Source organism: Solanum pennellii, chromosome 6 (genome assembly GCF_001406875.1).
Source record: "Solanum pennellii chromosome 6, SPENNV200".
In the NCBI taxonomy this organism is placed as follows: Eukaryota; Viridiplantae; Streptophyta; class Magnoliopsida; order Solanales; family Solanaceae; genus Solanum; species Solanum pennellii.
This window is the reverse complement of record NC_028642.1, coordinates 59,042,752-59,068,747: the sequence shown is the minus strand read 5'-3', so window position 1 is coordinate 59,068,747 and position 25,996 is coordinate 59,042,752. Positions and strand designations below refer to the sequence as shown.

General features: G+C 33.2%; 4 protein-coding genes and 1 non-coding gene across 10 annotated transcripts; 1 reads left to right on the top strand and 4 right to left on the bottom strand.

Moving 5' to 3' along the window:
* Positions 1–1,086: 1,086 nt before the first annotated feature.
* On the bottom strand, positions 1,087–3,542 carry LOC107021770 (laccase-3-like). Its single transcript, XM_015222478.2, has 6 exons — positions 3,399–3,542; positions 3,169–3,320; positions 2,843–3,087; positions 2,590–2,718; positions 1,570–2,511; positions 1,087–1,486 (listed from the first exon to the last, which is right to left on the bottom strand). The coding sequence occupies exons 1-6, from the start codon at positions 3,504–3,506 to the stop codon at positions 1,356–1,358; spliced, it is 1,707 nt and encodes a 568-aa protein (XP_015077964.1). The 5' UTR covers positions 3,507–3,542; the 3' UTR covers positions 1,087–1,355.
* Positions 3,543–4,913: 1,371 nt separating this feature from the next.
* LOC107021903 (cation/H(+) antiporter 14) lies at positions 4,914–10,197 on the bottom strand. Of its 5 annotated transcripts, none has more exons than XM_015222616.2 (4): positions 10,133–10,197; positions 7,934–9,141; positions 6,760–7,764; positions 5,132–6,636 (listed from the first exon to the last, which is right to left on the bottom strand). In XM_015222616.2, exons 2-4 carry the CDS (start codon positions 8,174–8,176, stop codon positions 5,386–5,388), a joined length of 2,499 nt encoding a protein of 832 aa, XP_015078102.1. In that variant the 5' UTR covers positions 8,177–9,141; positions 10,133–10,197; the 3' UTR covers positions 5,132–5,385. The 5 variants fall into 5 exon arrangements, with proteins under 5 accessions (XP_027773264.1, XP_027773263.1, XP_015078102.1 ...); XM_027917460.1 differs by having other exon boundaries at positions 7,952–9,141; XM_027917463.1 differs by lacking the exon at positions 10,133–10,197 and having other exon boundaries at positions 4,914–6,636; positions 7,957–8,045.
* Positions 9,570–14,243, bottom strand: LOC107023266 (transcription initiation factor TFIID subunit 15b). 2 transcript variants are annotated; one of them, XR_001457204.2, is made up of 7 exons: positions 13,974–14,243; positions 13,643–13,901; positions 12,228–12,882; positions 11,794–11,944; positions 11,629–11,710; positions 10,312–10,525; positions 9,570–10,182 (listed from the first exon to the last, which is right to left on the bottom strand). XR_001457204.2 is itself a non-coding variant. In XM_015223896.2 (6 exons), the coding sequence occupies exons 1-6, from the start codon at positions 14,179–14,181 to the stop codon at positions 10,405–10,407; spliced, it is 1,476 nt and encodes a 491-aa protein (XP_015079382.1). In that variant the 5' UTR covers positions 14,182–14,243; the 3' UTR covers positions 9,615–10,404. The 2 variants fall into 2 exon arrangements, 1 of the variants encoding a protein (XP_015079382.1); XM_015223896.2 differs by having other exon boundaries at positions 9,615–10,525.
* A 4,058-nt stretch (positions 14,244–18,301) lies between these two features.
* Positions 18,302–18,383, top strand: TRNAS-CGA. Its single transcript has one exon. It is a non-coding gene; the product is annotated as a tRNA-Ser (tRNA).
* A 5,156-nt stretch (positions 18,384–23,539) lies between these two features.
* Positions 23,540–24,925, bottom strand: LOC107021755 (protein LIGHT-DEPENDENT SHORT HYPOCOTYLS 5-like). Its single transcript, XM_015222464.2, has one exon. The coding sequence runs from the start codon at positions 24,366–24,368 to the stop codon at positions 23,688–23,690; it is 681 nt and encodes a 226-aa protein (XP_015077950.1). The 5' UTR covers positions 24,369–24,925; the 3' UTR covers positions 23,540–23,687.
* Positions 24,926–25,996: the final 1,071 nt, after the last annotated feature.

Below are 25,996 nucleotides of genomic sequence, written 5' to 3'. Positions count from 1 at the left end.
AATTACTAGGTGCATCAATCGTAATTATTCAGAGGAATCAATGTAAGGGGTATATATTTGTAATTAATTTATATTTATGAGATATTTGCTAAGTTTTTCTATTAATTTATTTCAAAAGATTTGTTTTGACCAAAGTAAAGTCGATATTGCATTTACAATTCAATCTAGATCGTGCATTGTTTGAAACTTTTAACATGATTTTCTTTATATTCAGGTTTTGAAACTGTTGTTAAATGTGGGATATTATATTCAAATTCAACTGTGTCACATAAATTGAGATGAAGATAGTATTTTCACAGAACTGTCTGCTTATTTTTCAAAAAAATACAGCTAGTTGAACAAGTTACCTAATTGTATTGTTGCGGTTTGTGTAAAGTTCCGTTAGTTAGTATTCATGTACGATCAAATTCCTACTTCACCATGCCTCAAAAAATACAGCTAAAAGTGACTACTCTCAGGGAAATTAGAGTGAAAAACACACACAATATATGTCAGTTTTCAAATTTCATACCCAAACTATCATGTGCCTGAGTTTCCTATCTGAACGATATGGTGTTAGGTTTTATTTGCCCTAAGTTTCTTACCATAAATAGGTTTTCCTTGTAGGAAAATGTTTTGGATTGACTAATCCTTTTCTTGTAGGAAAAGGTTTAGGACTCTATAAATAGAGGCATGTTCCTTCTCACTTAATCAGCATTCACAATGTAGTCTTTAAGAGCTTTGAGAGTTTTGGTTAGAGGGAGAATTTGTGGGTCACAAGCTTGATACGTTATCACTTGTGTGAACCTCCCATGTATTCCGAGTGAATTGGTTGAGGTTGTTTCTCTCTGTATTTTGTACTCTCATATTTATAGTGGATTGCTTATCTCCTTTGTGGACGTAGGTCGATTGACCGAACCACGTTAAATCTTTGTGTCTTTTGGTATATTTCTCGTTGTCTTCTTACTCGTGGTCTTTCGAGGTTTGCTTTGCTAGCTTCCGCGTTTACACCTGATATTTCCGATCCTAACATATGGTAATATTCCATTGAGGAAAAGGGAACAATGGATAGTTCAATTGAAAAACTCACACAACTGATAGTTCAAGTAAGAAACTCGATAAACTAAAATTGTGATTACTATATAATATATGAAGTCAAAATGACTCTTTCTTGATAGGTACTTGAACACATATCATAGACTAATGAATTTCAAACTCAATAAAGCCAAGGCTAAATCCTGATGGCTCACACATAGGGGAAATATCAAATACACACACTAATAACTGCTTAATTTTAGGACAAAAACATAACAAGGACAATTTGCTATAATTGCAAAACATATGATTCTTCTGAATCTAACATTGACGATATATTTTTAGCATTGTGGTAGATCTGGTGGAGGTGGTTCCATTGTCTGTTTCTCTCCTATTCCATTTTCGACGATGAATGCCATAGCTAGGCCCCAAGACAAATGAGAATCAATGTGGCAGTGTAACAACCAAACCCCTGCAAACAAATCAATCAAATCCTCAAAACAGGTACAAAATTTGAAAACTTGAACATTTTTAATGATGAAACAGGTTATTTACCTGGATTATCAGCAACGAAACGGATGACTGCCCATCCACCAACAGGAACATCGATTGTGTTCCTTACAGGTGGATCATTCAAGTTAAAGTTGGCAGTATCAGTTTGAGCATTAAAGTTACCAAAACCTTGTCCAACGACCCAAAAATGGTATCCGTGAAGATGTATAGGGTGATCCTCTGTTGAGAAGATAGCAGTATCTTGCAACACAATTTGTACATTAGAACCAAATTTGAGCTTGTACAACTTGGTTCCAAATCTTGGTTGCCAAAGTCCTCGTGAAACATTGCCCGTGTAATCAAATTGCACCGGTGGAACGCGTGGAAAGTCCAATGTGTAAATCCCTGGAGTTTTTTGGTAATAGGCCTGGAGCAATGAAGTTCTTCTAGGAATAACAAATGAAATGTTGTTCACGCTAGCAGCAAATCGCGTATTGTTAGGCCCTTGACATCTAGGGCCACGGGTACAATTCACTAAGCCTAGTCCAACAGTGAAAAACAAGTTCTCATCAATCTGATTGGGAACTCTATTACTGTTAGGAGTTCCCCTCAATCTGTTAGCGAAAGCGGTGGCTGTGGCTGTATCATTGAAGGCAGGAAGTCGAGGCAATAAAGGCCTTGAATTCGCGCCTGATTTCAGATTTTTGTACTCAAGGATTGCAGTGGTAGTTGTGTTATCAAATTGCCCATTTCTGACTGTGGCATAGGCACGAGCGGCCATGTAGTATCGGCCAGGGGACTGATTAGCAGTTAGAATTACATTAGTTGTTTGTCCAGGTCCAACCATAATGACATTAGTTGTAAAAGGCTTGTTGTAAGTAGCATCAATACCCACAACAGTGAGCATGTGGTTTGCAACTGAGAAGAAAAGTTGTTGATTGAGTGCAGCGTTGATCACCCTCAGGAGAACTGATTCTCCCGGATTCACAGAGTATTTCACAGTACCTACATTTCGATTCTGAATTAGTCATTTCACGGGTAGTGTATATGAGTTAAATCGTTTATGTTTTATGTAGTAAGGACCTTGTGTAGAGCATCTGTATAGGTCACCAGGTTGACCATTAATAGTATATGCATCAGAATTATTAGGAGCTGCTCCAGTAAATTGTGCTTGTCTTTGTACTGCAATAATGTCTCTGTTCCACCATTCTCCTATACAAAATGATAACATAAAGTCATATCAAATTTGGATTGTAATAAAAATAGTGCAAAAAGTTTGTTTTCACTGTCGGTGTATATAAGTTAAATAGAAAAGATAAAGAGAAAGAAGCATTACCCAGAATAACAGGAAAATCTTTCTGGGGCAGTGAAAAAGGGAAATTAGAACCCTGTTTAGGTAAAATAACTAATGCTCCATAAACAGTTGCTCTAAGCCATTTGCTGTGAGCATGCCACCACAATGTACCCTCTTGGTTTTCAATAGTAAATCTATATGTGTAAGATCCTCCTGGTCTAATTGGGCATTGTGTTACATACTCAGGCCCATCAGCCCATGGTGTTCGCATTTGACGAACTCCATGCCTGCATGAAAACTTACAACAGTTTAAGTTCTATACACTGACATGCAAAAAAAAATATTTTGTCACTTATAAGGTAATTTACCAATGGATAGTGACGTTGTAGCGTGCTCTATTAACAACATTAACAATCACTGTATCTCCGTTTCGAACTGTCAAGGTTGGCCCTGGGAATTGTCCATTTACTGTAATTATTTTCTTGGTTCTGCATAGCCTAGTTACACTAGTTTCTTGAACCTGTCCCAAAAAAAAATATTTCATGATAATGTTGAAAAATTTACTAAATTATATTTTAAAAGGTGAATGTATACTCACAGTAAAATCATGTTTGTGAGATTCTGCATTAGCAAAAGAAGATAGTAGTGATAATATAACCACAATGAGACAACTTATATAATTCTTCATTTCTATGTTTTTGTGCATTTGCTTTAGGAAAAAGCTTTACAAGTTGTAATGCTTTATTAGAAGACTTAATGAAGTTGTCTATTTATAATGTTAATTACAAGGAGGGAATCATAAATTTTGTTTATTTTTTAAAAAAAAAAGATTAGTTTAAAGTAAAAAAAAAGATTTAGGCAAATTAGTCCAACTATATGGTGGATTTGGTGCAACCACTTGCAATTTAATTCTTAATCTAATTAAAATATAAGACTATGGTGTTTGAAATCAGTAAGTAATTTTTGACTATTCAGTTAATAACGGTTTCCCCTTCCCTTTTTTTCTTTTGAATTGTCAAAATTTTCTCACAATATCTTCTTTAATTTCTATCTTGCTGTTATTTAATATGTCAACATGGTTGAAACTAAGATTTAATAACTTTAATTTCTAATCTGGCTGTTATTTAATATGTCAACAAGGTTGAAACTAAGATTTAATAAGAAGAAAATGGTCGATGAAATTGAAATAGAATTGGTGTATTTGTGTATTTTAACAAGTTTTAAGTCCTGAAAAAGTATTATGTCACTTTTAACAGACGATTATAATTTTTATATAGTTATGTATAAGTTATTTGATAGCACAACAATTATAATATAGAAGTTAAACTTATTAGAAATTAACCGAGGAACTTTATTTAAGACTAGATTAATCTTTTTTATATACATCTAGTTGAATTATTTCATTAATTAGCATGATAAAGACGATTAAAATATCTAATTCAAGTATGAATGGACTGTTTGTTGGCCAAACGTTGAAGAAGGTAAACCAATTACATGCGAGCAGATGGCCCCCAAATGTGCTATTTAGATCTCGTTTCTAAAATTATACGGAATATGTTATTCTCGTTGCTTCTCATAGAAAGTGTTGGCATTCAAATTCATACAAGTTCTTGAAATGCATTGTCCAAGCTGGCGGATGTAAAAGTTGATGGTCTGAAACTACGAGTTCAACAAAATTAATAGTTTTGACTCAAATTTTATATTTATTTTTAAAAATATTTAATAGATATAAAATTCATTAATTTAAAACTGCAGTTTATTAATTTTCAAGTAATTGAAGTAAAACAAAGTAAATTAAGGTTGAATTTTGGGGTTGGTTTTGGTTGATTAAAAGTGATACTTACCTAACAAATAAAGACGAGACATGTATTTTAACTTAAAAAATTATAAATTGCTAGTATAATCTAATTATTAATTGCTATATGCTATAACTTGGACCTATAGTATGACATGTGTGCAACTAAATAAATACTTAATTGTCATAATTTAAGCTAAAAAAGTGAAATTTTGTCAAGTAATTGTACCATTGCTAACCCAACCAACTTCACACTAAGGTTAAGTACGATCAAGGAAGTGGTTAACAAGCTTTATTAGATTCAGCTAATCCCAATTATTAAAATATGCAACTTCACTTTCATTACATGGGGTTAGGCAGCCTGTCAACTAACTTACCAAAGTAATTAGGGAAAATATTACATCTGTTAATCGTACAACTGCTCACATTTTCAGCATTTGTTTTACTAGGTATTATGGAATGATTGGGATTCCTCAATTCATAATCACAGGTCTTGAATTCAAGCCTTGAGAACAGAACGGTGCATAAGACAGATATACTTAAAATGTCTCGAGACTCTTTTAGAATTGTGAATTTCTAGTCATCACACGCACTATCAGATAACATAAGGTAAGTAGTAACCTTTTGCAACAAGTTGAATAGTGACTACTTCCATTGTACATAAAAAGTAAAACTGAACTTTGTACTTGCTAATTTCTACATACAATTTTGACAAAATTTACAATTTAGTAACCTTTAACCTATTTTCTACATTCTTGGCATTGATCAAAGAGGAAAACAACTTGAGTTGCTACCCAAAAGGGCCATAACCAGAATGCTGACTATATTTACCTGAAGCAGAATGCTGACTATATTTACCTGAAGCAGAATGTTGACTATATTTATCTGAACCAGAATAAAAACTGCTAGCAACAGGCTGCAGTGGCTGGGTGGTTATAAACTCGGTCCCTGGTGGTGTTTGTTGCACAACGAGCAATGAAAAACTATAATCCGAAGTAGCTAACATGTCTCCGATAAATCCTAATTCTGGACATTCGATCCATTCATTAATCCCTAGTGTTAACTCGGACTGTTTGTGGTCTCTACCAACTATACAAAGATCACAACTGTCCTCGAGTGAACGAAGAACCTGAGTTGTCCCAACTGCATCATTCACCACTTCTTCTTGGTAACTCACTCTCCCTGCATCCACATTATTAGCCTTGAACCATTGTATCATATGTGACTCCATACTCTTCTCGATATTGTCACTCGAATGTTTGAGCCAGACAAGACTCATGCTGATGTGGGGATGCCCTAGCATCCTGCAGCAATAGGCGAGTGCTTCATCATCATCAGGACCACCTAGGTAAAGCATTGTGATGCGGAAAAGAGAATGGCCAAACAAGATCTGTGTGTTATCGGCTAATTGCCCCCGATCAACTAGGATCCCAACTGAGCAAGGTGCTTTATGGAGTACCTGTTGGTTCACCATCCTAATTGCAGGGAAATTGGCTCCTACTGTTCCATCAATAGCCCACTGCTTGTGGAATGGGATGATCACAATATTGACACCTTTGTCCACCGCGACTGTACATATGTCATCGTGCATAGTGGCATACGGAACAATGGAGGTGAAGTGTTGAGCCATCATAGAACCTTGATTTCTATGCGCGAGAATGTTGAATGCATTAGATATATGTTCACTTCTGCTAGGCAGAGACTTGAGTTTCGGTTTGCCTTTTCTATTATGAGTTGGCACCAGTAAAGCAGCTGCGCTGCCTTTGAGCTCCATTAGATTAAGAACAAACACTGCAATTGGCCTCCTTCTAGATGGGTTGGACACATCAAGAAGATTGACTAAGCTCGGGACATTATCTTCGTTGTGAATACACACTTGCACCCGAAGCTCACTGGTGGGATCCAAATGTTGTATACTATTTGTTCTGTACCCTAAGTACCTTCTTGATGGATCATAGAGGTACCAAATTAAAGGTCTCACAATTCCTGTTATGACCAACATTGTGATTAACAAAAGCGCATATGCTTCACTCGTTATTGCCTGTAGATAAACCAAATACGAGACATGTAAATAACAGTGGGACTACTAACAAGTACATGCTATAGCAGAAAAAATAGAGAGTTAATATAAAGCCATAGAAAAGAGAAGAGATAGGTTGCGTACTCCAGTATCCTTTAAGGAGATATAAAAGGATGCCTCGATAATTCCTTTACAACACATGATGAGAGCAAGAGGTACTGCATCTTGGAAGGAAACAGCGAAGTGAACAGCTGAAACAAGAGTGCCAGCAAACTTACCTAAATAACCCAATAGGATCACTGCTTCGACGCCTAAAAGAGACTTTCCTCTTCCTAGGGAGAATATGTCCAATGTCAACCCACTGATAGCAAACTTAGCAGGAAGCAGCAATCCAGTACAAAAAGAATCAATCTTGTAGACCATCGATGAGCCCAAAGGCGGTCCCTCTGGCACCACTACTCCCAAAATAAAAGTACCAACAGCAGGAGGCTGTCCAAGAGACTGGGCCACAAATCCACACAGGAGAGCTAACACCGCTATCATTAGAAAATGGCTTTCCTTCATAGCCCCTTTTTCCGGTATAGTCCTAGCGATATGTTTCACTAATGGCCTTACAGCAAACACGATTACTATCAGGAATGTGCCTATCCATGCAATGGCCAATACTCCATTCCACTTGGAATAATTTGATGATGCATCTATTGTTGTTAAAAGTATGGAAGAAGCATATATACAACCGTCGTTAACCAAGGAGGCTAATGTAGCTATTCGACCAATTTCTGAATTTAGAATCTTAAGGTCACTAAGAAGGCTAGTGATCACAGGGAAGAATGAAGCAGAGTTAATTATAGATAACAAAGGCAAGAAATGCGCTGTGGCGTCATCTATGACAGTCAAATGAGGTAATACATAACAGGCTAATCCTCCAAGTGCAAAAGGCATAAGAAAAGAGGAAACACCTATTAGAACCGCGTTTCGCCCTGCTCTTCTCAGCATTGTTGGATCTACTTGAACTCCAAGAACAAACACATGAAACATGAAACCAACATCTGAAATTGTCTGTAGTACCATTCTGCCTTCTGGTGGAAATATTAAGGCCGAATACGCATCGAACCTACCAAAGCCTGATCGCCCCAAGATAATGCCAGCCTGTTCTAGATCAACAATAATCATACTATAAATTTTGCAGCACACAGCTTCAACTGAAACCAACATTCTAGATATACTTAGTCGTAAAATTCAAATCGTCAAGTAAGCATGAATTTTACAAGAAAAGTAAAATAAAATTGTCAGAAAAAAAAAAAAAAAAGAAGCTTACGATAAGTTGTGCACTGACCATACTTTGTTTAAGAGGTTGAATGAGGGCAAAAGTAATTCTTGTAACAAAGAAAATGAAAATCAATTGGGCCAACACAAGTGGTAAACTAAAAGCAAAAGGGTTACCACCAGACCAAATACACCCCTTTGAATTTGTCATATCTGAAAATTGACATATTAATAATTCTTCACGATGACTCCCTTGTACAAATCCAGCCCAAGCTGAAACTTTTCTTCTTACCATTTTTGTTGATTAAATTTTGGTGAAACAATTAGTCATACTATTTGTTTAGAATGTTACAAAATTGAAGTAAGTTGAATTTGCTAGATAGAAATGTGGATAATTGAACATATATCCGTAATATCAGCCTGCTTTTTTGGATTACTTTCCTATTAAACACACTCCTAATTTTCAATGGTTCTGTTCCTCTCTCTTTGTTTTATTTTTATTGTTATTTTTAACTTGTTTAGGGCATGGGGAGAGCCAAGGTGGCTGGGTACACACCCTCCCCAGAAAACTATGTGGTATACAATTATAAAATATTCACCATTATATTTGATTTTACATATTCTTATTACAAGTGAGAAAAGTTTGTCCATCAAATTTCTAACTCAACGTCACCATCAGACTTTGAAAGTTCAGTGTTGAAAATAGATATCCTTTCACCTTAGAAGATGTCACATGGTACGATGAAAATACTCAAATTTTAAATTTATGAATTTTAAATGTATTTGTGGAGACCTTTGATAAAACTCACATGTTACATGTGTAGAATTTTATTTTTTGTATCTATAATAAGTTTTACATTCGTTTGTTTTCTTTTCTAAAATACGAGTTTGGGTGCATAGCCGTTTTGAGCCCAACGTGGGATCGCAACATGTAAGCTTTCGAACACTACGTCTACCGTATTCCATTTGTATGACTATTTAACATATAGTATTTTGTTATAGATTAGAATTCCTTTTTAGTAAATTTGTTTTGCCTTATTAACTTGCATTGCTTTCTTTTTATTTAATACTACTACTTCTAGTCAAGAATGTATCAAAAACAATTTCTCCACCTCGGATCTATATCCACACTATTCTTCACAAACCCACTACTTTTATCAAGATCTCGACAGCGAGAAATTTCAGCTGCACCTTGAACGAAACATCTGATGCACCATATCGGGGATAATCACGAATTGCACTACATTGTCCACCGCCTTCCTTCAGGAGTTGATAAAATCATCAGTCTCTTATTTGGATGGTACCTTGAGAGATATCAGAAGACCTTGACATCCAATCCCCAACTCCCCAATAAACATAATATTTAGATCAACACAGCTGAGTCGTAACAATACGATAGCAGAACAGTGCCTCCAGGTTGTAGGAAAACAATCTCTTACAACCGTTTAGCCTATGAACCATTATTCAGTACAACATAAATGTCCTCAAGACCTTCTTAAGGATTATTAAAGGTTAAAAACATTGTCTAAATGCTAATTGACTGAATAGTATGAAGAATAGAATAAGCCAAGGTCATACAACTAGAATGTCCTACCACCCACTAAAAAGTACCAATTTGCAAGTACCAAATTTGAAAATGATAAAAACAGACACACGGCTAAAAATGGGGTACAAGAAACCTGCAGAAGTACCAAAATGAAAATTCAAGCTACTTCCAATGTATGCTCCAAACAAAGAAAAACCTATTGCCACTCGCAATTTTATTTAGAACGACAAAAAAATTGGACACTTGTCCTATTTCCTGTGAATAGATTGAGAACCAACATGCAAGCGCTCAGACCAAACAATCAATTTACAGTCTTGTTTTCTCAAATTGTAACTAACACATCATTATTTGTATAGCTGTGCGGTCGTATGTCTTTTTTCTGATCCAAACATTAATCCCTACAAATAAATTAGCAAGTACTTCACCATTGTACTCCGCCATTCGTGCTGAAAAAATGTGTTTAGTACAAGAGACTTGTCCTCCATATTCTTCCATGGAAGAGAAACTGAACTAGCAGATACACAGTAAAAGAAAACAGTACAAGTAATTAACAGCAACATCATATAGGAAACAAATTCATTATACAAGGGGTCTAGTGCAGAGATGCTAGCATTCCCAAAATGCAAGCAAAATCACTTAAAGAGACCAAACATCATTCAGCTTAAATTACCAGAGTAATCGGTTTTCCACAGTAGTAACACTCACCTGAATATTTCACCTACCTTAGCAGCAATTTGCAGAATATCCAATCGCCTCTATCAAAACATTCAACATATCAAAATAGGTTCTGAACTAGAAAACCCCAACCCTTCCGCAACCCCAAGTAGCAGAAATAAAAAAGAGAAGGTGGATATTGCTCAAATGGAAGTGAGTTAACAGCCTACCTCTTTTAAGTCACAGAGAGTATATCTTGAAATGGAACTAACTAAAAAACCCTCCCACCACAAATTTTAGTACATAAAATGCTTGACTGGAACTCAATAAGGACGTGAACGGTTTCCACCATGAAACTGTCTATCTGGGCCGGAACCTCCACCGTCTCTGTAGTTATCCCTGCGCCCGCCACCACCACCACCATAACCTCCTCGACCGCCACGGCTGTCAAAGTATAGAGAGACATGAGCATAAGAGATATATTTACTATACAGGTTAGCACAGGGACTCGTAAGTTCAGCATACACAAAAGGTCCCCCATCCCATGTATAAATTTAACCTAACAAATAACAAACATAACCAGTGCAATCCCACAAGTGGGTCTGGGAGGTAGTAGACTATGCAGACCTTACCCCTATCTCGTAGAAATAGAGGGGTGGTTTCCGATATACCCTCAGCTTAGATAAAGCCAGCCAAATATATCATTAACCCGATGGAACTATATAATATAAAAGAAACAACATATTCTTCATTCAATCCAATAGATTAAACAATTTTCATACCTTGAGCCAATAAAATATATAAACAGTTCTAAATGGCAATAGAAAGAACATAGGGCAGGAAGAATGCATAGGGTGTCAATCAGCAAGTGGATTTTCAAGTAGCAAAGGTGGACAACGATTAAAAATACAAATAAAACATACAACATACAAAAAAAAATTACAAAAACACTAATTCTTGAAAGCACTATGAAATATGTAACTTTACAGTTTCACGTTGAAATATACATAGATGATGCTGATGAATATTTTTGCAGGATAAAGAACAAATGTTTACTAGTGAAGCCACACAATTATGATTAAGCGGGTTCCCATGCACCTCATAAAGGACAAATGTATTACCAAGTTATAGAGATGAAATTTGATTGCTTAATTCGCTTTTCTCTGGGAACAAATCAATGTATCAATGATGTTAACAATTTACTGAAACTAATTATTGAAATTAAACTTCAATACACACAGCCTATGTGATCAAGTATGAATTTTAGGCATGCAACTTTAGTATGAACTTTGGCACAACAATTAGAGTCAACATCAGATGCAAGAACAACTCTGATCATCTACTTGATAAACAACCAAAACTCTGGAGATTTCATAAAAATAACCATACATCCACTATCTAGTTAAACACACTTGCTAACTCTGTATACATTCCACAGCATAACCACTAAGACATGTTATGAGTTGACATAAACTGTAAATTGTAGCACAACTGGAGGTAAAATGCAATGGAGTAGAAAGAGTATGCAGTAATTTAAGAAGGCTCACCCAGAACCAAATGCCGGAGGCGGCTTTGGTGCAGACTTTTCAGCCATCGCTACAGTGATTTTGTAACCTCTGAAGTCGTGATCTGATGATGATTATATTTTATGGTCAGCATGTAAATAATAAACTGCATAAACTCAATTGAATAAATTTGGGTCTAGTTTGTACTATTGAAAAAGCCGCCGGCAGAGTGAGCTGCAGAAGGATCTTCGTATGACAGAACTGCATCTCCTTTGTTATTTCCTTGATCGTCTGTGTATAGCTTTATGCTCCAAGGCCACTGGTCTTTGTAGCCTCGTTTTTGCTTGATTCTTGCAACCTACACGTTAAAAAGAAACTTAAGCACTTACCCTTGTTTACATGCTAAGAGAAAGTCATTAAAAGTAAGCTTCTTCATTGTCACAATTCAATGGCAATTGGTCTGCAAAATCAAGTAGACCAAAATAGCAAGTATTGGGTTGTCCTTCTGTCTAAGCTCAGGCATCAATAGCACATTAACACAGCAAGGGTTCACGTGAAGTTAAGAAAAAAACAACGTAAATGCTACAATACAGAATGAATCTGATACTGAGAATCATAACCGAAAGAAATCTGCATATTACTTGTCCAATGCTCCCAAAAAGTTCTCTAAGTTCTTCGACGGTCACATCAGGAGGCAAATTTGAGATATATATTCTTGCGTTGTCACAGAGATCTCCACAACTCTCATCGCATTGCTTGACCTTTACCGGAGCCTCAGCTGGAGAACTACCATAACCACCTCCTGTATTCCGGGCACCACCGCCATATCCCCCATCATATCCACCTGGCGGACCACCACGTCCACCCCCACGAGCATCAGCTGGTGTATCCCCACCATAGCCACCAGGGGCACCATACGAAGGGGGATAAGATGCAGGTCCACCAACATAACTCGCAGGCGGGGGAACTGCATCGGGGTTTCCACCGTAAGTATTAGAAGGTGGTGGATAGTTGCTATCAGCAGCCCCATAAGATGGAGGAGCATGAGGAGGACCTTGGGCATAACCACCACCATCTCTTCCCTGACTACCACCATAAGAACCAGTTCTACCACCTCCAGCATTTCTGCTTTCATAGTTGTCACCTCTTCCCCCTCGACTATTTCCATAGCCGCCATCACTTCCACCTCTGTTATAACTGCTACCACCTCTGCCACCACGATCATCAGAACCAGCAGGTGAAGGTGCACCACATTTGTTACATTCAACTCTTCTAGCAAAGTTCAAATTTCCACAACTACACCCAGACATGCCAGAATTAATAACAATTGACATGAAATGGTAACAAACACAATAACATATGTTAAATGAAATATTAGCAAATGAAACCCAGAATACATAACCTTGAACAACCATCGCACTGAACTGACATCTTGTCAAATTAATAGGATAGAAGCATTATTAAAATTAGAATGACAAAGGCAAGGAGAATCAAAATAAATTTCCTTTTTTATGAAAAAAATAGAGTACTAATAAAATAACTAAGCATCCAGGGATGCAAGATGTACAGAAGTAGGAAGAGCAAGCTTTAGAAAGAGCAGAAATAGAACGTTACATAATACAAGAGAGTTGACAAAAATCCAAGAATTGTTCAGGGTTATACAGAGGTGTAAGGTTAACCCAACTAAAAAGTAAAACTAAGCATAAATTCTTAGTGAAACCTGCATAAGGAAACACTGGTTATATTGAGCAAAGTGGCTGGACAATTCAGTAGTAGGATTTCATACAAGTAATGAAATAGGACATCATATATTTCTAGTGACAGGATATCATGATTTTCCAAAAATTAACCTCTGTTTTATCTGAAAGAGTTTGCACAAACTATCGCTGCCTCACTATCAATTGGATTAGGTTCAAGAGTAAAAGCAAATAAATCCTTTTTTGCTCTTATGGAATTAAGTAGGAGTCTCACAAATTTTAAGGGAATTAGGGGGAGAAATGAGTAAGGATAATTTCACATGACCTGAATATCCACGAGAAGGATGTGAGAATATTACCTTGGGTTAGGGCAACGCCAATCACCTTCCTTACCACTTCCTCCACCACGACCGCCGCCGCGACCTCCACGATCTCCTCCTTGGTATCCACCACTACCTCCACGATCTCCTCCTTGGTATCCACCGCCACCGCCACGATCTCCTCCTTGGTATCCACCGCCACGATCTCCTCCTTGGTATCCACCGCCACCTCCACGATCTCCTCCTTGGTATCCACCGCTACCTCCACGATCTCCTCCATGGTATCCACCTCCACCTCCTGTAAATAGAGCCACATGTGAACTAAAACTCATTCAAAGTACAGGCATAGTGTAATAATTCAAATAGATACCTCGATTATGGGAGCCACCACCATAGCCTCCACCTCCACCTCCTCGACCTCCGCCACCTCTACCGCCGCCACCGTATGATCCGCCACTGCCTCCGTAACTACCACCTGAACCACCATATCCTCCGCCACCCGATCCATACCCGCCGCCTCCTCCGCCACTTGGTGGCGGAGCAGATCCGCCGCCTTCGTAACCGTACGTACCGGCCATCGACTGCACTAGCTAGGGTTTATGAATGAGAGAAGAAAAGATAAAGTAAAATACTATATGGGGATAGAAGGGTCAACTTTTATATGCCGATTACACAAGATATTTTTCCTTATTAATCTTTGTCCACTTCTCCAGCAAATAATCACCTACCTTGATTTGGAGCCAAAGTTATTATTAAATATAAATAAATTATGCTTTATTAATAATTTTATATAAGTTGTATCATGTTTGGTAATTGAGAAGGAGGTGAGATGTCATGTATAAGAATAGAAAAATTTATATATAATATCAAACTATTAATTTAAATTAAATGTTATAAATATATTTTGATTTAATTGTATCATATAATAAATTATTGTTATTTTCATTACTCTCCTTGGTGGAATCTCGTTCGCCACTCTCGTTTGGTGGCAGTCTCGCTCTCCTCTCTCATTTTTTATACAAACACAAATGTATAAAATGTGTTTGTGTTTGTATAAGGCGAGAGGAAATTGTATAAATTTATATATTTTCGTTCTCCTCTTTTCTCTCTCCCAGATCTCGATCGTCACTCTCCCGAATCCGCTCGCCTCTCTCGCTTATACAAACAGAAACGAAATATATATAAATTGTGATTCTGTTTGTATAAAGAAGAGAAAATTATATATAAACATGTAAATACATAAATCTTCGTTTTATACACTTATAGTTATACAATACAAATATCCCTCTGCCTAATTTTCTTTTGCTTTTTTCTCTTTCTCGTTTTATACATACACAAATTATACAAATCTTTTGCATACTATTTTCTTTTATATATGTATGACGAATTGGACAACTGCTTTCTTTGTATATATATAGCTAATTATACAACTATTTATATATATATATATATGAAGCGTAATTATACAAACTTTGTTATAGCATACAAATATGAATTTTGTGATTGTTATATGTGAAAGTTGCTCATAAGAATAATATAAATTTTAATTAAAATTTTAAAATTCATATAATTAATATATTTATGCATAACTAAACACTTATATTTCTTATAATTATTATCTGCCTAATTTTAATTAATTAAAAAACAAACCTTACATCTTTCTTTTAATTAAAATAAAGTAGATTATAAAAGGGGATAAAAATTGCAAGAAATTAAGTTAATTTGCTACGCAAAAATACTTTAAACCCCTACCGCAAAACTTGTTCCATTAACACTCCCTTTATATGTAAATTGTAATTAAAGGGAGTAATCGATGAGATAATCAATTCTATTAGGAAAAATGACAAAAATCGCTCTCTTAAATTCATTTATTATTGCTATTCCCTATTAGTTTTAAAAATATTTTAAAATTTTCATTTTTAATTTAAATAAGACGGATATAAAAATATGACCAAAATAGAGGTGGATACAAAAATGTGACAAAAAATGAGGCGATACAAAAATGTGATAAAAAATCGGACGGATACAAAAATGTAAAAATGAGGCAGATATAAAAATTGTGACAAAAAATGAGACGGATACAAAAATGTGAAAAAATATATAATATATCCATCACCTTTTTATTGTATCAGCCCTATTATGTATCCGTGTTTTTGTATATTTTTGAGAAATTTTGGTCATTAGAAATTTATAAGGGACAAATAGTCATTTAGCCCTAAAAGTATGTTATTTATGTCATTTGCCCATTCTATTAATATGTGATATGTTGGGAATATAATTAATATAAGGGATTGTGTCAAATTACATTTTAAATTCTAGCGAAATGTGATCGTGATATGTTATGAATATAACTAATAAGAGAGATTCGTATGAAAATATATCAAATTATATTGAATTATCATAAAATACATACATATAATATATATATATATATATATATATATATATATATATGTATATCATAAGTGTTCGATTGGGCATAATTTGTTTATTCTTGAAAATCCAGCCCACAACTAATATAACTACTATATATTATTGTATGATCATCAAATGTTTTTTATTTTAATTGGTTGGGTGAATTAAAGATGAATACATAATTTGATTCATTAAAGTTCTTAGTGTCGAATTCACAGTATTTTTAAAATTATGCGTCAAAACCTACTTACTATCTATTACAATTTAAATATTTTTTATAAATAAATTTATGTTTCACATAAAAAGTCAAGTGTTTACATGTTGCATTCACCATTGGGATAGAGGTTGTTTAAGTAGGTGTTAATATTTTTCACTTAATTTTAAAATAGGAATTGAAGATAAAGTTGTGTTTATTTATATATTTTTTTACAAGAATATTTAGAACGTTATTCATGTTTGATGTACTTAAACACAATTCAAAAAGTAAAAAAAAAAAAAAGTTGAAATGTGTTTATATTTAAATAGGCGTTTGAACATATAAATTTCAAATATTTTTCATTTTTTTAGGAAAAGAAAAAAAGAGGAGGTTAATCAAATTAAACATGTAAAAATGTGATGTAAAGGTCAAAATGTGTATTACTCTAAACAAAAGTGAGATAAATTCATCTTGAATCAACTTGGATTAGGTAACACTGATATGGATGGGACAAGTGGAGAATCATATAGAAAAAATTACAAAAAATAATAAATAAATTGTAGAATATTCCACTAGAAAAGTTTTCAAGAAACCAACAAAAATATGACAGTAATATTATTTTATTATATAATAAATAATTTTCAGCAACAGCATTATTTAGTCAGTATTAATCAATTAATGAAGAGAAAAACAAACAAGTGGGAAAGTGAATTTGAATAGACCTTGCTCAAGTGAAGCAATGACTAACTCCACAAAAACCTCCAACTCATAATGAATGTTCCCCCTTCTCATCTTTTACTATATAATTCTTTCTTTCTTTTCTTCATTCGTTTCGATATTCAATATTCAGATAGTATGAGAGTTCAATTAAAATTAATTATATATCATTATAGAACTTATTTTCAGACGATATTTTTAATAAACTTGAATTTGAGATCTAATTAAAAGAAAGAAACAGAATCATCCTCCCACTCAATCCGTGTTAAATTCTAGTAGTTATTTGACTAATGATTTTTCATCACACGAACCTCGTGTGATTTAATTTTTTCCATCAACATGATTGTTATGCCTAATTGAGTTTTATGGAAGTACTACTTATAATTTATAAGCACATAATTATATTGTGTGAAAAGTCTTACATCTGTTTGTTTACGGGATGTGTGATCTCTTTAATAAAATTTGAGCGATTTTCATCTCTTAAGCTAGTTTTTTTGTTGAGTTAGACTTATCGAAATATTTGCCCTTGCTGTTTGCACAACATGGCAAATTTGAATGTCTGTTGAACACTGTACACTAGTGTACAGGCTTGTGCGATAGATGCATGTGAGGCCAAATTTGGTAAGTTCTATAACTTTTCTTATTGTGGTTTTGTTGATTGTTTAAATATGAAAATTTTAAATTTTGTGATGTAGAACGAATACTCATGAAGTCAGTTAATTTGTTCTATATTTCATATTTTTTGCACTTTCAAGTTTCATATGTATATGTAGTTAAGACTTTTTGTTAGGTGTGCGAATAAAGTTTCATATTGATAAATGTTGGATTTAAGCATTTTAATATTATTTTAAAATGCTTAATTCCCACGTGTGAAATGCCAAATGAATTGCACGTTTGTGGTGCTTGTCGTGGAGCATTTGATTTGCTCCTTAACGGCATTATATGTCTCGTTATTCTTATCAATTGTGAAAGAAAAAGGATTTTGACCCTCATTTTAAGACCCCCAATCTCAAAATATGATAATAAGTGCACTAGTTCAAAATCGGAAACTATGAGCATCTATTACTTTAAATTACTAGACTCGTAAAATTAGTGAGATTGTCGTAATACTTAGTAGAGAACTGTTACTTCATTTAGGATTTGTAAGGTGAAATCTAGTTTTCCTTGTTTGTACTTATTCATGTTGAAGATTTTATTTTATTATTAAATAAAAAAAATCATTAGACATAAACGCTTTATCGAATGATATAAATTCATCGGAAAACAAAAAAGAGTTTGTCACAAAAGGTTAATAATAGAGTGATAATTGGATAATCCAATTCTCTAAACTAAAAAATTAATCTTTTTAATCAGAAAAATAATTCGATTACGTCAATATGTCCGAGTGGTTAAGGAGACAGACTCGAAATCTGTTGGGCTTTGCCTACGCAGGTTCGAATCCTGCTGTCGACGAATTTTTTTGCCAAGCCAATTGCTTAAATGGGCCTGTCATCTCATCTGGCCCAAAGGCCCAATATTTTGGGCCTGTCATCTCGTCTGGCCCAATCTTTTCCGGAGCTTGGGCCTTTCTGTTCATACGTCCCTTACATTCCCATAGGAAAATATGTGTTCTTTTCATTAAAAAAAAAAAATTGATCTTCGAAATTTCTTTTTTCTTTTTTTTTTAGTTTTTAGCTATACATAAAGGGGAATGAAAAGGGAAATCTCTATGGAGATTATACGGTATAAATCAAATCTTCACTAATAAAACAAAAGCACAAGTAACCAATCTCTTGAATTATTTAAATTAAGAAATTTCGAATATTTAATCATCTCAAATATATTACGAATTATTTAAGCATTTATTCAAGATCTCACGTATCAAATTCGATGGTGGTGCCAACTCAAATTTGATAGGACAAAATAGGAACAACAAAGGAGACTCTTCATGTTAAATGCAAATGAATAGAATACGGTGCACATATATTGTCGGCGACCTTTCATACACTTGGTCAAAATTTTCACTCTTTAGTCTTTTTCCCCATCCCTCAAATCTCCCTCCCCCAACTCTTTTCTTTTTGCGGGACCTATAAATTTATTCATAATCGATATTTATATATTCACATTAAATATATTTTCTTCATTCATAAATATTTGAAAGATATACTAAAAATAGATGTCCAAGATTAATTGCAATTACTCTATTTTGTTCAATTGAAAAGTTATGTAGATTTTTGGTATTCTAACTATAGTAGGGTTATACTAATAAAATTACACCTTAGATTAAATTTTTTCCTTTGAGGAGAGTGTATGATCTTACTCTGACAAATAATTATGGCCAGAGGGAATATATATTACTCCCTCTGTCCCTTGTCCATATTTTCTCTTTTTGTTATCCCTATTTACTTGTCCATTTTGACAAATCAAGAAAAGACAATTTTTTTCCCTATTATACGCTCATTTAAACTTCTTAAAATTTTTAAGTTTTAATTCATTATTTTTGAAACCATAATTAATAAGGGTAAAATTATAACTTCAATGTGCTAATTATTGTTATCTTAATATGTGTGTTATTTCTAAAGTGAACAACTAAATATGGACATAGCACTGTTTTTTATTGATTTGGTACAAGTGACTAGTGTGTGCGAGTAGATATTTTCCCCAACCTAGTAAAAGTAGCTAGTATGATAAGTTGCTTTCTTCTAGAAAGCAAAAATAATCAAAGATAAAAATCAAATTATGTAATCAATTAGATAACCTTTCATTTCGAAGATTCATCACGTACCCTACACTCATGAATATATCAATATAAATATTACCTACTCTTTTATTTATTTGTCTTGCTTAAGCGTTGAGTCACATTATATTAGGAGAAAACAAAAGTTCATTATTAATAAATGTTTCCTAGGACAATTATTTTTAATTAGTTTGGTGTGATTGTCCTAATTTATCATATTGGCGGAGTCAGGTGTATACGAATCTTTTTTATTAAAATCATATTGTAAAAATAAGATATAATAAGAATTTAAAGTTTAGGATTTCATTACAACATTCTTTTGATCCAAATTTTGTACATAATAGGCATAATACATATATTAGACCTTAAACTTGACTTTAAATTTTAATTTTGACCTCAAACTTTTATAATGCACAAATAAGCACTTTAACTATCCTATCTTTCAATAAATAAACACGCGATTTTTGGAGCCAAAGTGCGTGAAATGCAAACCCTTCCACGTGTATTAGTGAGCCAATCAGAAGCTGTCAACTAATTAAATATTTTACACGTATTTTTCAAAAAAAAATATTTTACACGTCATTTTGAAATTAAAAAACTATAAAAGAGATTCACTAAGGGTAGAATTGTCATTTTAGCATTTCTTTACCATTGTGGGCCTCGAAAATTACCTCTTACTCGCGCAGAATGCGTGCATTTCACGCATTTTGCCATGTAGGAATCGCGTGTTTATTTATTGAAAAATAGGATAGTTAAAGTGTCTATTTGTGCACTATGAAAGTTTGAGATCAAAATTGAAATTTGAAGCCAAGTTTAGGGTCTAATATATGTATTATGCCTATATATTTCAAATCCTAAACAACGTGTCTTGTTGTTTTATGATGTGTTGTCAATATTTTTTCAAAAGAGTACTTCGTATATAGACCATGCTTTTCTATAGTTATAATATATGCATGTATTGCGCACCATGCTCAATAAATATTGTTCACGAGTGCCATGAACTTTTGGACAAAGACAAATAATTGCTCAGTTGTTTTTACCTTTAACAAATACTATTATTACTCTTTCGTGTTTAATATATATTATCATGTGATTTTATTTTATTCTTTAATTTAGATCTCATATTTGAGCGTTAGATACAGAAAATCTTATTAAATAAGCTGCGAGCATTGAGTGAATTTTTATCTAATATGAATATGTGAATATTAATATGAATATTGAACATCAAATATCAAAAAAATATTTTTAAAAGATCAGTAGTATTCCTTTAAAACATTTTGACCACCCATTTTAATTGAATAAATAAACATTGAATACTTATATTTAGGTTTAGACGAGAATAAGTTGACAAATGGAGTCCTAAATTAAGAATAAGAAAAATAAAGTTGGGCAATTCTCTTAATACAATCACTTTTTTTTTTTCTCTCTAGATATTATTCTAAAGTCTGATAAGACGTTTCTGCTGTAGAAGGTTGGCTTGAAAATTCATTATTTTGGGGAATGGACTAAATAATTGTATAAAAATGATAATTCATTCCGGTTAATATCAGAGACGAAGTTAGGATTAAGTTTTACGAATTTGGAAATTTTAAATTTTAGTATAAAAGAGAAAAATATTGTAAAACATGTTTTTTTTTTAATTTTTTTTTTATTGATATAGTGGGGTTTGAATTCACAACACTAAGGTGCAAGTATTTCCATTTATCATTCCTTATCACTGAGCTATCAAACAATTTTTTAAGGGAATTCACAAGTTAATATACACATATATATATATATTTATATATATATATTTATATATATACAAAATCTATAAAAACAACTATTAAATTTGTCTATAACCGCAAACCCTCACTTCGTTCTGCCTCTCACTAAATTTAGATAAAAATAGTTTAACTTCATATATATGTCGAATTTCAAGTAAAAATAATTGATTCAATCATTTACACATGAACAACATAATGAACTTTTTACCATATTTCAAAAATATTACTTAAAAACTTAAGTTGCGTATTCAAATAACCTAATATTTAAATAAAATGATCAACCACTTCAACAAATAATTTTCAACCAAATACAGTCCTATTCGAATTCCTTATCGAAGGACGAACTATAGCTGCAGGCATAAAATAAATTTCCAAGAAATGAGGGATAGTTTTATTTCAGCAGTAAATAAAAGAGAAAAAGCCAGTAAATAATAAGTTGATGATTGTTTAGAAAAGGGATAAGGCACAAGTACCTTTATGCTCGAAATCTCAGAGATACATTTATATTATGATAAGATTTTATTACCTTTAAATTTATTTTATTAATAATTTTTTACCTTTTTTGGCCTATGTGGCACTATCTTGTGGGCTCAACGCTGGTTGATTTTTTTTCTCAAGCTAATACCATGTAGGCCCAAAAGGAATAGAAAATTACTTATAAAATAAATTCCGAAAATAATAATACCTTAGTATAGTATAAGTGTCTCTCTAAAATTTAAGACATAAATTAAAGAGATATTTATGAATTTTTCTCCTTAACAAAAAAAATAAAAGTCAGCTGGAAAAGGGAAAATAGAAAAATGATAAATGGTGATCATTGGATTACATCAATCAGATTTGGATACATAAAATAATAAGGCATAATAATTGTAATAATTTATAATTTATATATTGGAAATAAATAGTCAAGAATATTATTGCGTACGTAGCCTTGCACAGGAGGAGGAGGAAACTTTTGTTTGTTAGTACAATTAAATGTTATTTTTAAACAAAGATATGATAATTAATAACCAATGAATAGATTTCAACAATAAAATAATTAATGGATTTGAACAATAATTACTTCAATAATAAAATTAAAATAATGAATAGAATGGAAGCATCATCAGTTGGCTAAGGGTCCTTTTCGCACTAAAGAAGGTAGTGCCTTCTCCTGTTTTTTTTTTCTTTTTAATTATTATTATTAAATAAAAGAATACAATATATTATATTGTACTTTTATTATTAATGTATAGTAGCTAATTATTCAAGGATGCCCTTATATTGTTCTTTTATAATTTCTGTTGATATCACCCCCAATAAAACCTTTTTAACATCTTATTCTTAACCAGGAAGACCTCAAGAACAGAAAATTGATTTTAAAATATGTTTTTTATATTGTACTTTTTTATTGACTCGGGGTAATACCATATTATATCTTAAACATTGGAATCGAAATAACAATTAAAATTTGAAATAAGACACTATTTTTGAAATTGGTATGAATAGTGCAAGTAGTACTAAAACTTGCAATAACAATAACATACATACCCCGAACTCTGTAATAGCTGAATTATAACAATAGATCGATAAAAATATACTTTCAAATTACTTGAAAGATAATTATATAAATCTCTAGAATAACTATATAATATCTCATTGTTAACTTGATAAAAATTGGAGTACGTACTGCTTATCATTACTATATTCACTGATAAATGTAAAATTTTTTTTATATAATTCATCTATCAATAATCAATATACACATAAAAGTTTAAAAAAGTCCACATAGGGTAACAAAATCTTGGGAGTAAAAAGAAGGAGGCACCTGAAACTGCAAAAAGTCTGACGTTATATTTGTATGCTGCAGTTTAAAGATACACACGTGAGGATATACAGTATATATTTTTTCCATTTTCATACAAGGTAAAATAGGGGACCATATATGTATATATTCATATGCAATACTTTTTTATTTGATAATCATGATATTCGATTCAATTTTCATGAATTTCGATTAATTTTATCAAATATATGTCATCTTCTATGAATAATATATATCAAATAACTCTGGCTATCAAAGTTATATAGAACAGAAAGTAAGAATACCTGATAAAATCTCATTTGCAATATGGGGAGAAATATTCTTACCATGATGAATGATAATTCAATTGTTACTATATATATTTTAGTAAAATAAATGTGATCAGAAGTAAATTTGAATTCGCGTCATATAAGATTCGAATAATTCACAATTACTAACTAAACTTAAAATTGAAAATGAATAGTATTATACTATACTGTTGTATTAGGAGCAGTAGGTGGTTGTTGACCAATAACACCGTCTCCGCCACTGCCATCACCACCACCACCACTACTACCTTCTACTTCTGCTGCGACAGCACTTCCAGCTGTCACGACCGAACTGGATGTACTGGGCCGTTTACGTTTCTTCTTTTCATAAGGAATTCCTCTAGCCTTTGCTTGACTTTCTCTAACTTCCCTTAAATAAATTCTAACAGCTTTAGCACCAAATGGATTTGATTCAGGTTTTCCCCCATTTTCTTCATAAGCAGCTCTTAGCCTTCCAATTAGTGCATCAAGGCTACCCCAAGCCTGTTTTAACGGACACGCACAAGGTGCTGGTGGATTTGGGTGCCCGAAATACGGGCACCCGGTCACGTGCACTTTTGTTTTCCCAAATTGATCAAGGTACTTAAGGAACTCGATCACGTGAGCTCCGCTGCAACGGGCTAGGGTTAATGGCGGTTTGTGATTCCTTAAGTACTGTAAGAAAGTATTCCAATCTCGACGTTTCTGTGACTCGTATCGACTTGGTGGTGCTGCAGACACCGTTGTTGACTGTCCCCCCTCCGTCACAGCGCTTGCTGATGATGTACCTGTACCTCCTCCTCCTCCTTCGCTGCTACCGACAATGTTTGGGTCGGGTTGTTCAACTCTAGATGTTGAATCCATAAAATGCTAGAACTTATGAGAATAAAATATTATTGATAATTCCAATTACTAACTCCACTGATGATTAGTGTCTTCTAAAACCCCAAATGGAGCTTTTACATAGCTAACAGAAAAAACTCTTATGAAGATCGCCTTGCAATTATATTGCATCTATTTTACTAGTACTGAATACTAGATAGACAGACCGGTCCGCATAACATATATCTCTTTTTGCTTTGTCTAACTCAAACCCAGATAGTCACAATCACTCAAAATTGTTATATATGAGGAAGTGGAACACATTCAAATTCAAACTCAAATCAAATCGAAAAGAAAACCTTACTCAACAAGGCGAAAAGTGATTCCAATTTAGCCTCTTTGTTTCTACAGTTTGAAGCAACTCTTTGAGAAAACAATATAGTGAAATAATGGATTAATTTGAATTTTTTCAAAGTTAGATAGATGATGATGCGACTTACGAATACACTGAATGTGGATGATGAGAATTTTTTTATTTTTGATGAATTCAGAAAAATTAAAGAGAGAGAAAAACTATACAGTTTACTGGTATAATAATAGAAGAAGAAAGAGTGAAGCAAAAAAAATTGAAAATAGGGAGAGTAATTGAGAGGGTGGTGGGGCCCAGCGGGGTTTACTATTCACACCACCGGAGGCCCCGCCACTCTCAATATGCATTTACACTGTTTCATTATCTTGTCTTCTATTAGTAATTATCAAATGTATTATGCCCCACTCACTTTGACTTACGGTACGTACCCTTCTTCCAAGCCACATGATTTTACCATCTTCGGTTTACTATTTTCTCCGTTTTAATTTATTTAAAGGATATTTGATCGCGAGAGGAGCCTTTAAATAATCGATAAAGTTGGTATCATGAATATTACAAGTTTAAATCTTAGAAATAAAGTTTTTAATAAAAATACAAAGTAAAATTGTTATCATGAATATCACAAGTTTAAATCTTAGAGATAAAGTTTTTAATGGAAATGCTAAGTAAGATGATGTATAACAGACTCTTATGATTTGATTTTTTCTCGAACTATGTGTATACCGAAAACTCAAGTGAAAATTCAACTTGAAAATGAATTTAAGAATTTTTACTACAAATTACTAAAAAAAAAATCAATTTGTATTCATGGCCAACTATAACTTTCGATTTTTAAATATTTTTTTTCAAATTTTCCAATGAAATCACACACACTTCAGTCTTGACTGGGCACAAATTTAAGTAAGTTAGTAAGAAAGATTTTTGAATAATATTATCTTAAATTATATAAATATGTATAATATATTAATAGATCGTTTAAATTTAATAATCATCAAATTATGTTTTGTTTTTCTGCCATTGTCAAATTATGTTAGATACTCTATTTTAAAAACAGATTAAAATAATAATAATACAAACAAAATTGGACCGGAGAGGGTCTACAACAAGGGCAAAGAATATTTTTCACACGAAACCTAGTATTTTTTATTAATTCAATAGCGTGATATCTTAACAATTATATCGATACAATTCGACATACTAACGCAATGTTTGTTTTTTTGGAATAAATGTCATTATATTTATATTAATCATGCATAATTTACGCTGACAATTTATATCTCCCCAATACCCCCCCCCCCCC

Excerpts from the sequence above, each read along its gene's own strand:
- LOC107021770 (XM_015222478.2), bottom strand. The coding sequence starts at position 3,506 with ATGCACAAAAACATAGAAATGAAGAATTATATAAGTTGTCTCATTGTG. Across the intron at positions 3,088-3,168 it reads TACAACGTCACTATCCATTG|GCATGGAGTTCGTCAAATGC; the intron begins GTAAATTACCTT and ends GTTTTCATGCAG. Across the intron at positions 2,719-2,842 it reads AGATTTTCCTGTTATTCTGG|GAGAATGGTGGAACAGAGAC; the intron begins GTAATGCTTCTT and ends CATTTTGTATAG.
- LOC107021903 (XM_015222616.2), bottom strand. The coding sequence starts at position 8,176 with ATGGTAAGAAGAAAAGTTTCAGCTTGGGCTGGATTTGTACAAGGGAGT. Across the intron at positions 7,765-7,933 it reads TGGTCAGTGCACAACTTATC|GCTGGCATTATCTTGGGGCG; the intron begins GTAAGCTTCTTT and ends GATCTAGAACAG. Across the intron at positions 6,637-6,759 it reads TCTCCTTAAAGGATACTGGA|GCAATAACGAGTGAAGCATA; the intron begins GTACGCAACCTA and ends GTTTATCTACAG.
- LOC107021755 (XM_015222464.2), bottom strand. The coding sequence starts at position 24,368 with ATGGATTCAACATCTAGAGTTGAACAACCCGACCCAAACATTGTCGGT.
- LOC107023266 (XM_015223896.2), bottom strand. The coding sequence starts at position 14,181 with ATGGCCGGTACGTACGGTTACGAAGGCGGCGGATCTGCTCCGCCACCA. Across the intron at positions 11,945-12,227 it reads TTTTTGGGAGCATTGGACAA|GTTGCAAGAATCAAGCAAAA; the intron begins GTAATATGCAGA and ends TTTAACGTGTAG. Across the intron at positions 10,526-11,628 it reads CCTCCGGCATTTGGTTCTGG|CCGTGGCGGTCGAGGAGGTT; the intron begins GTGAGCCTTCTT and ends ATACTTTGACAG.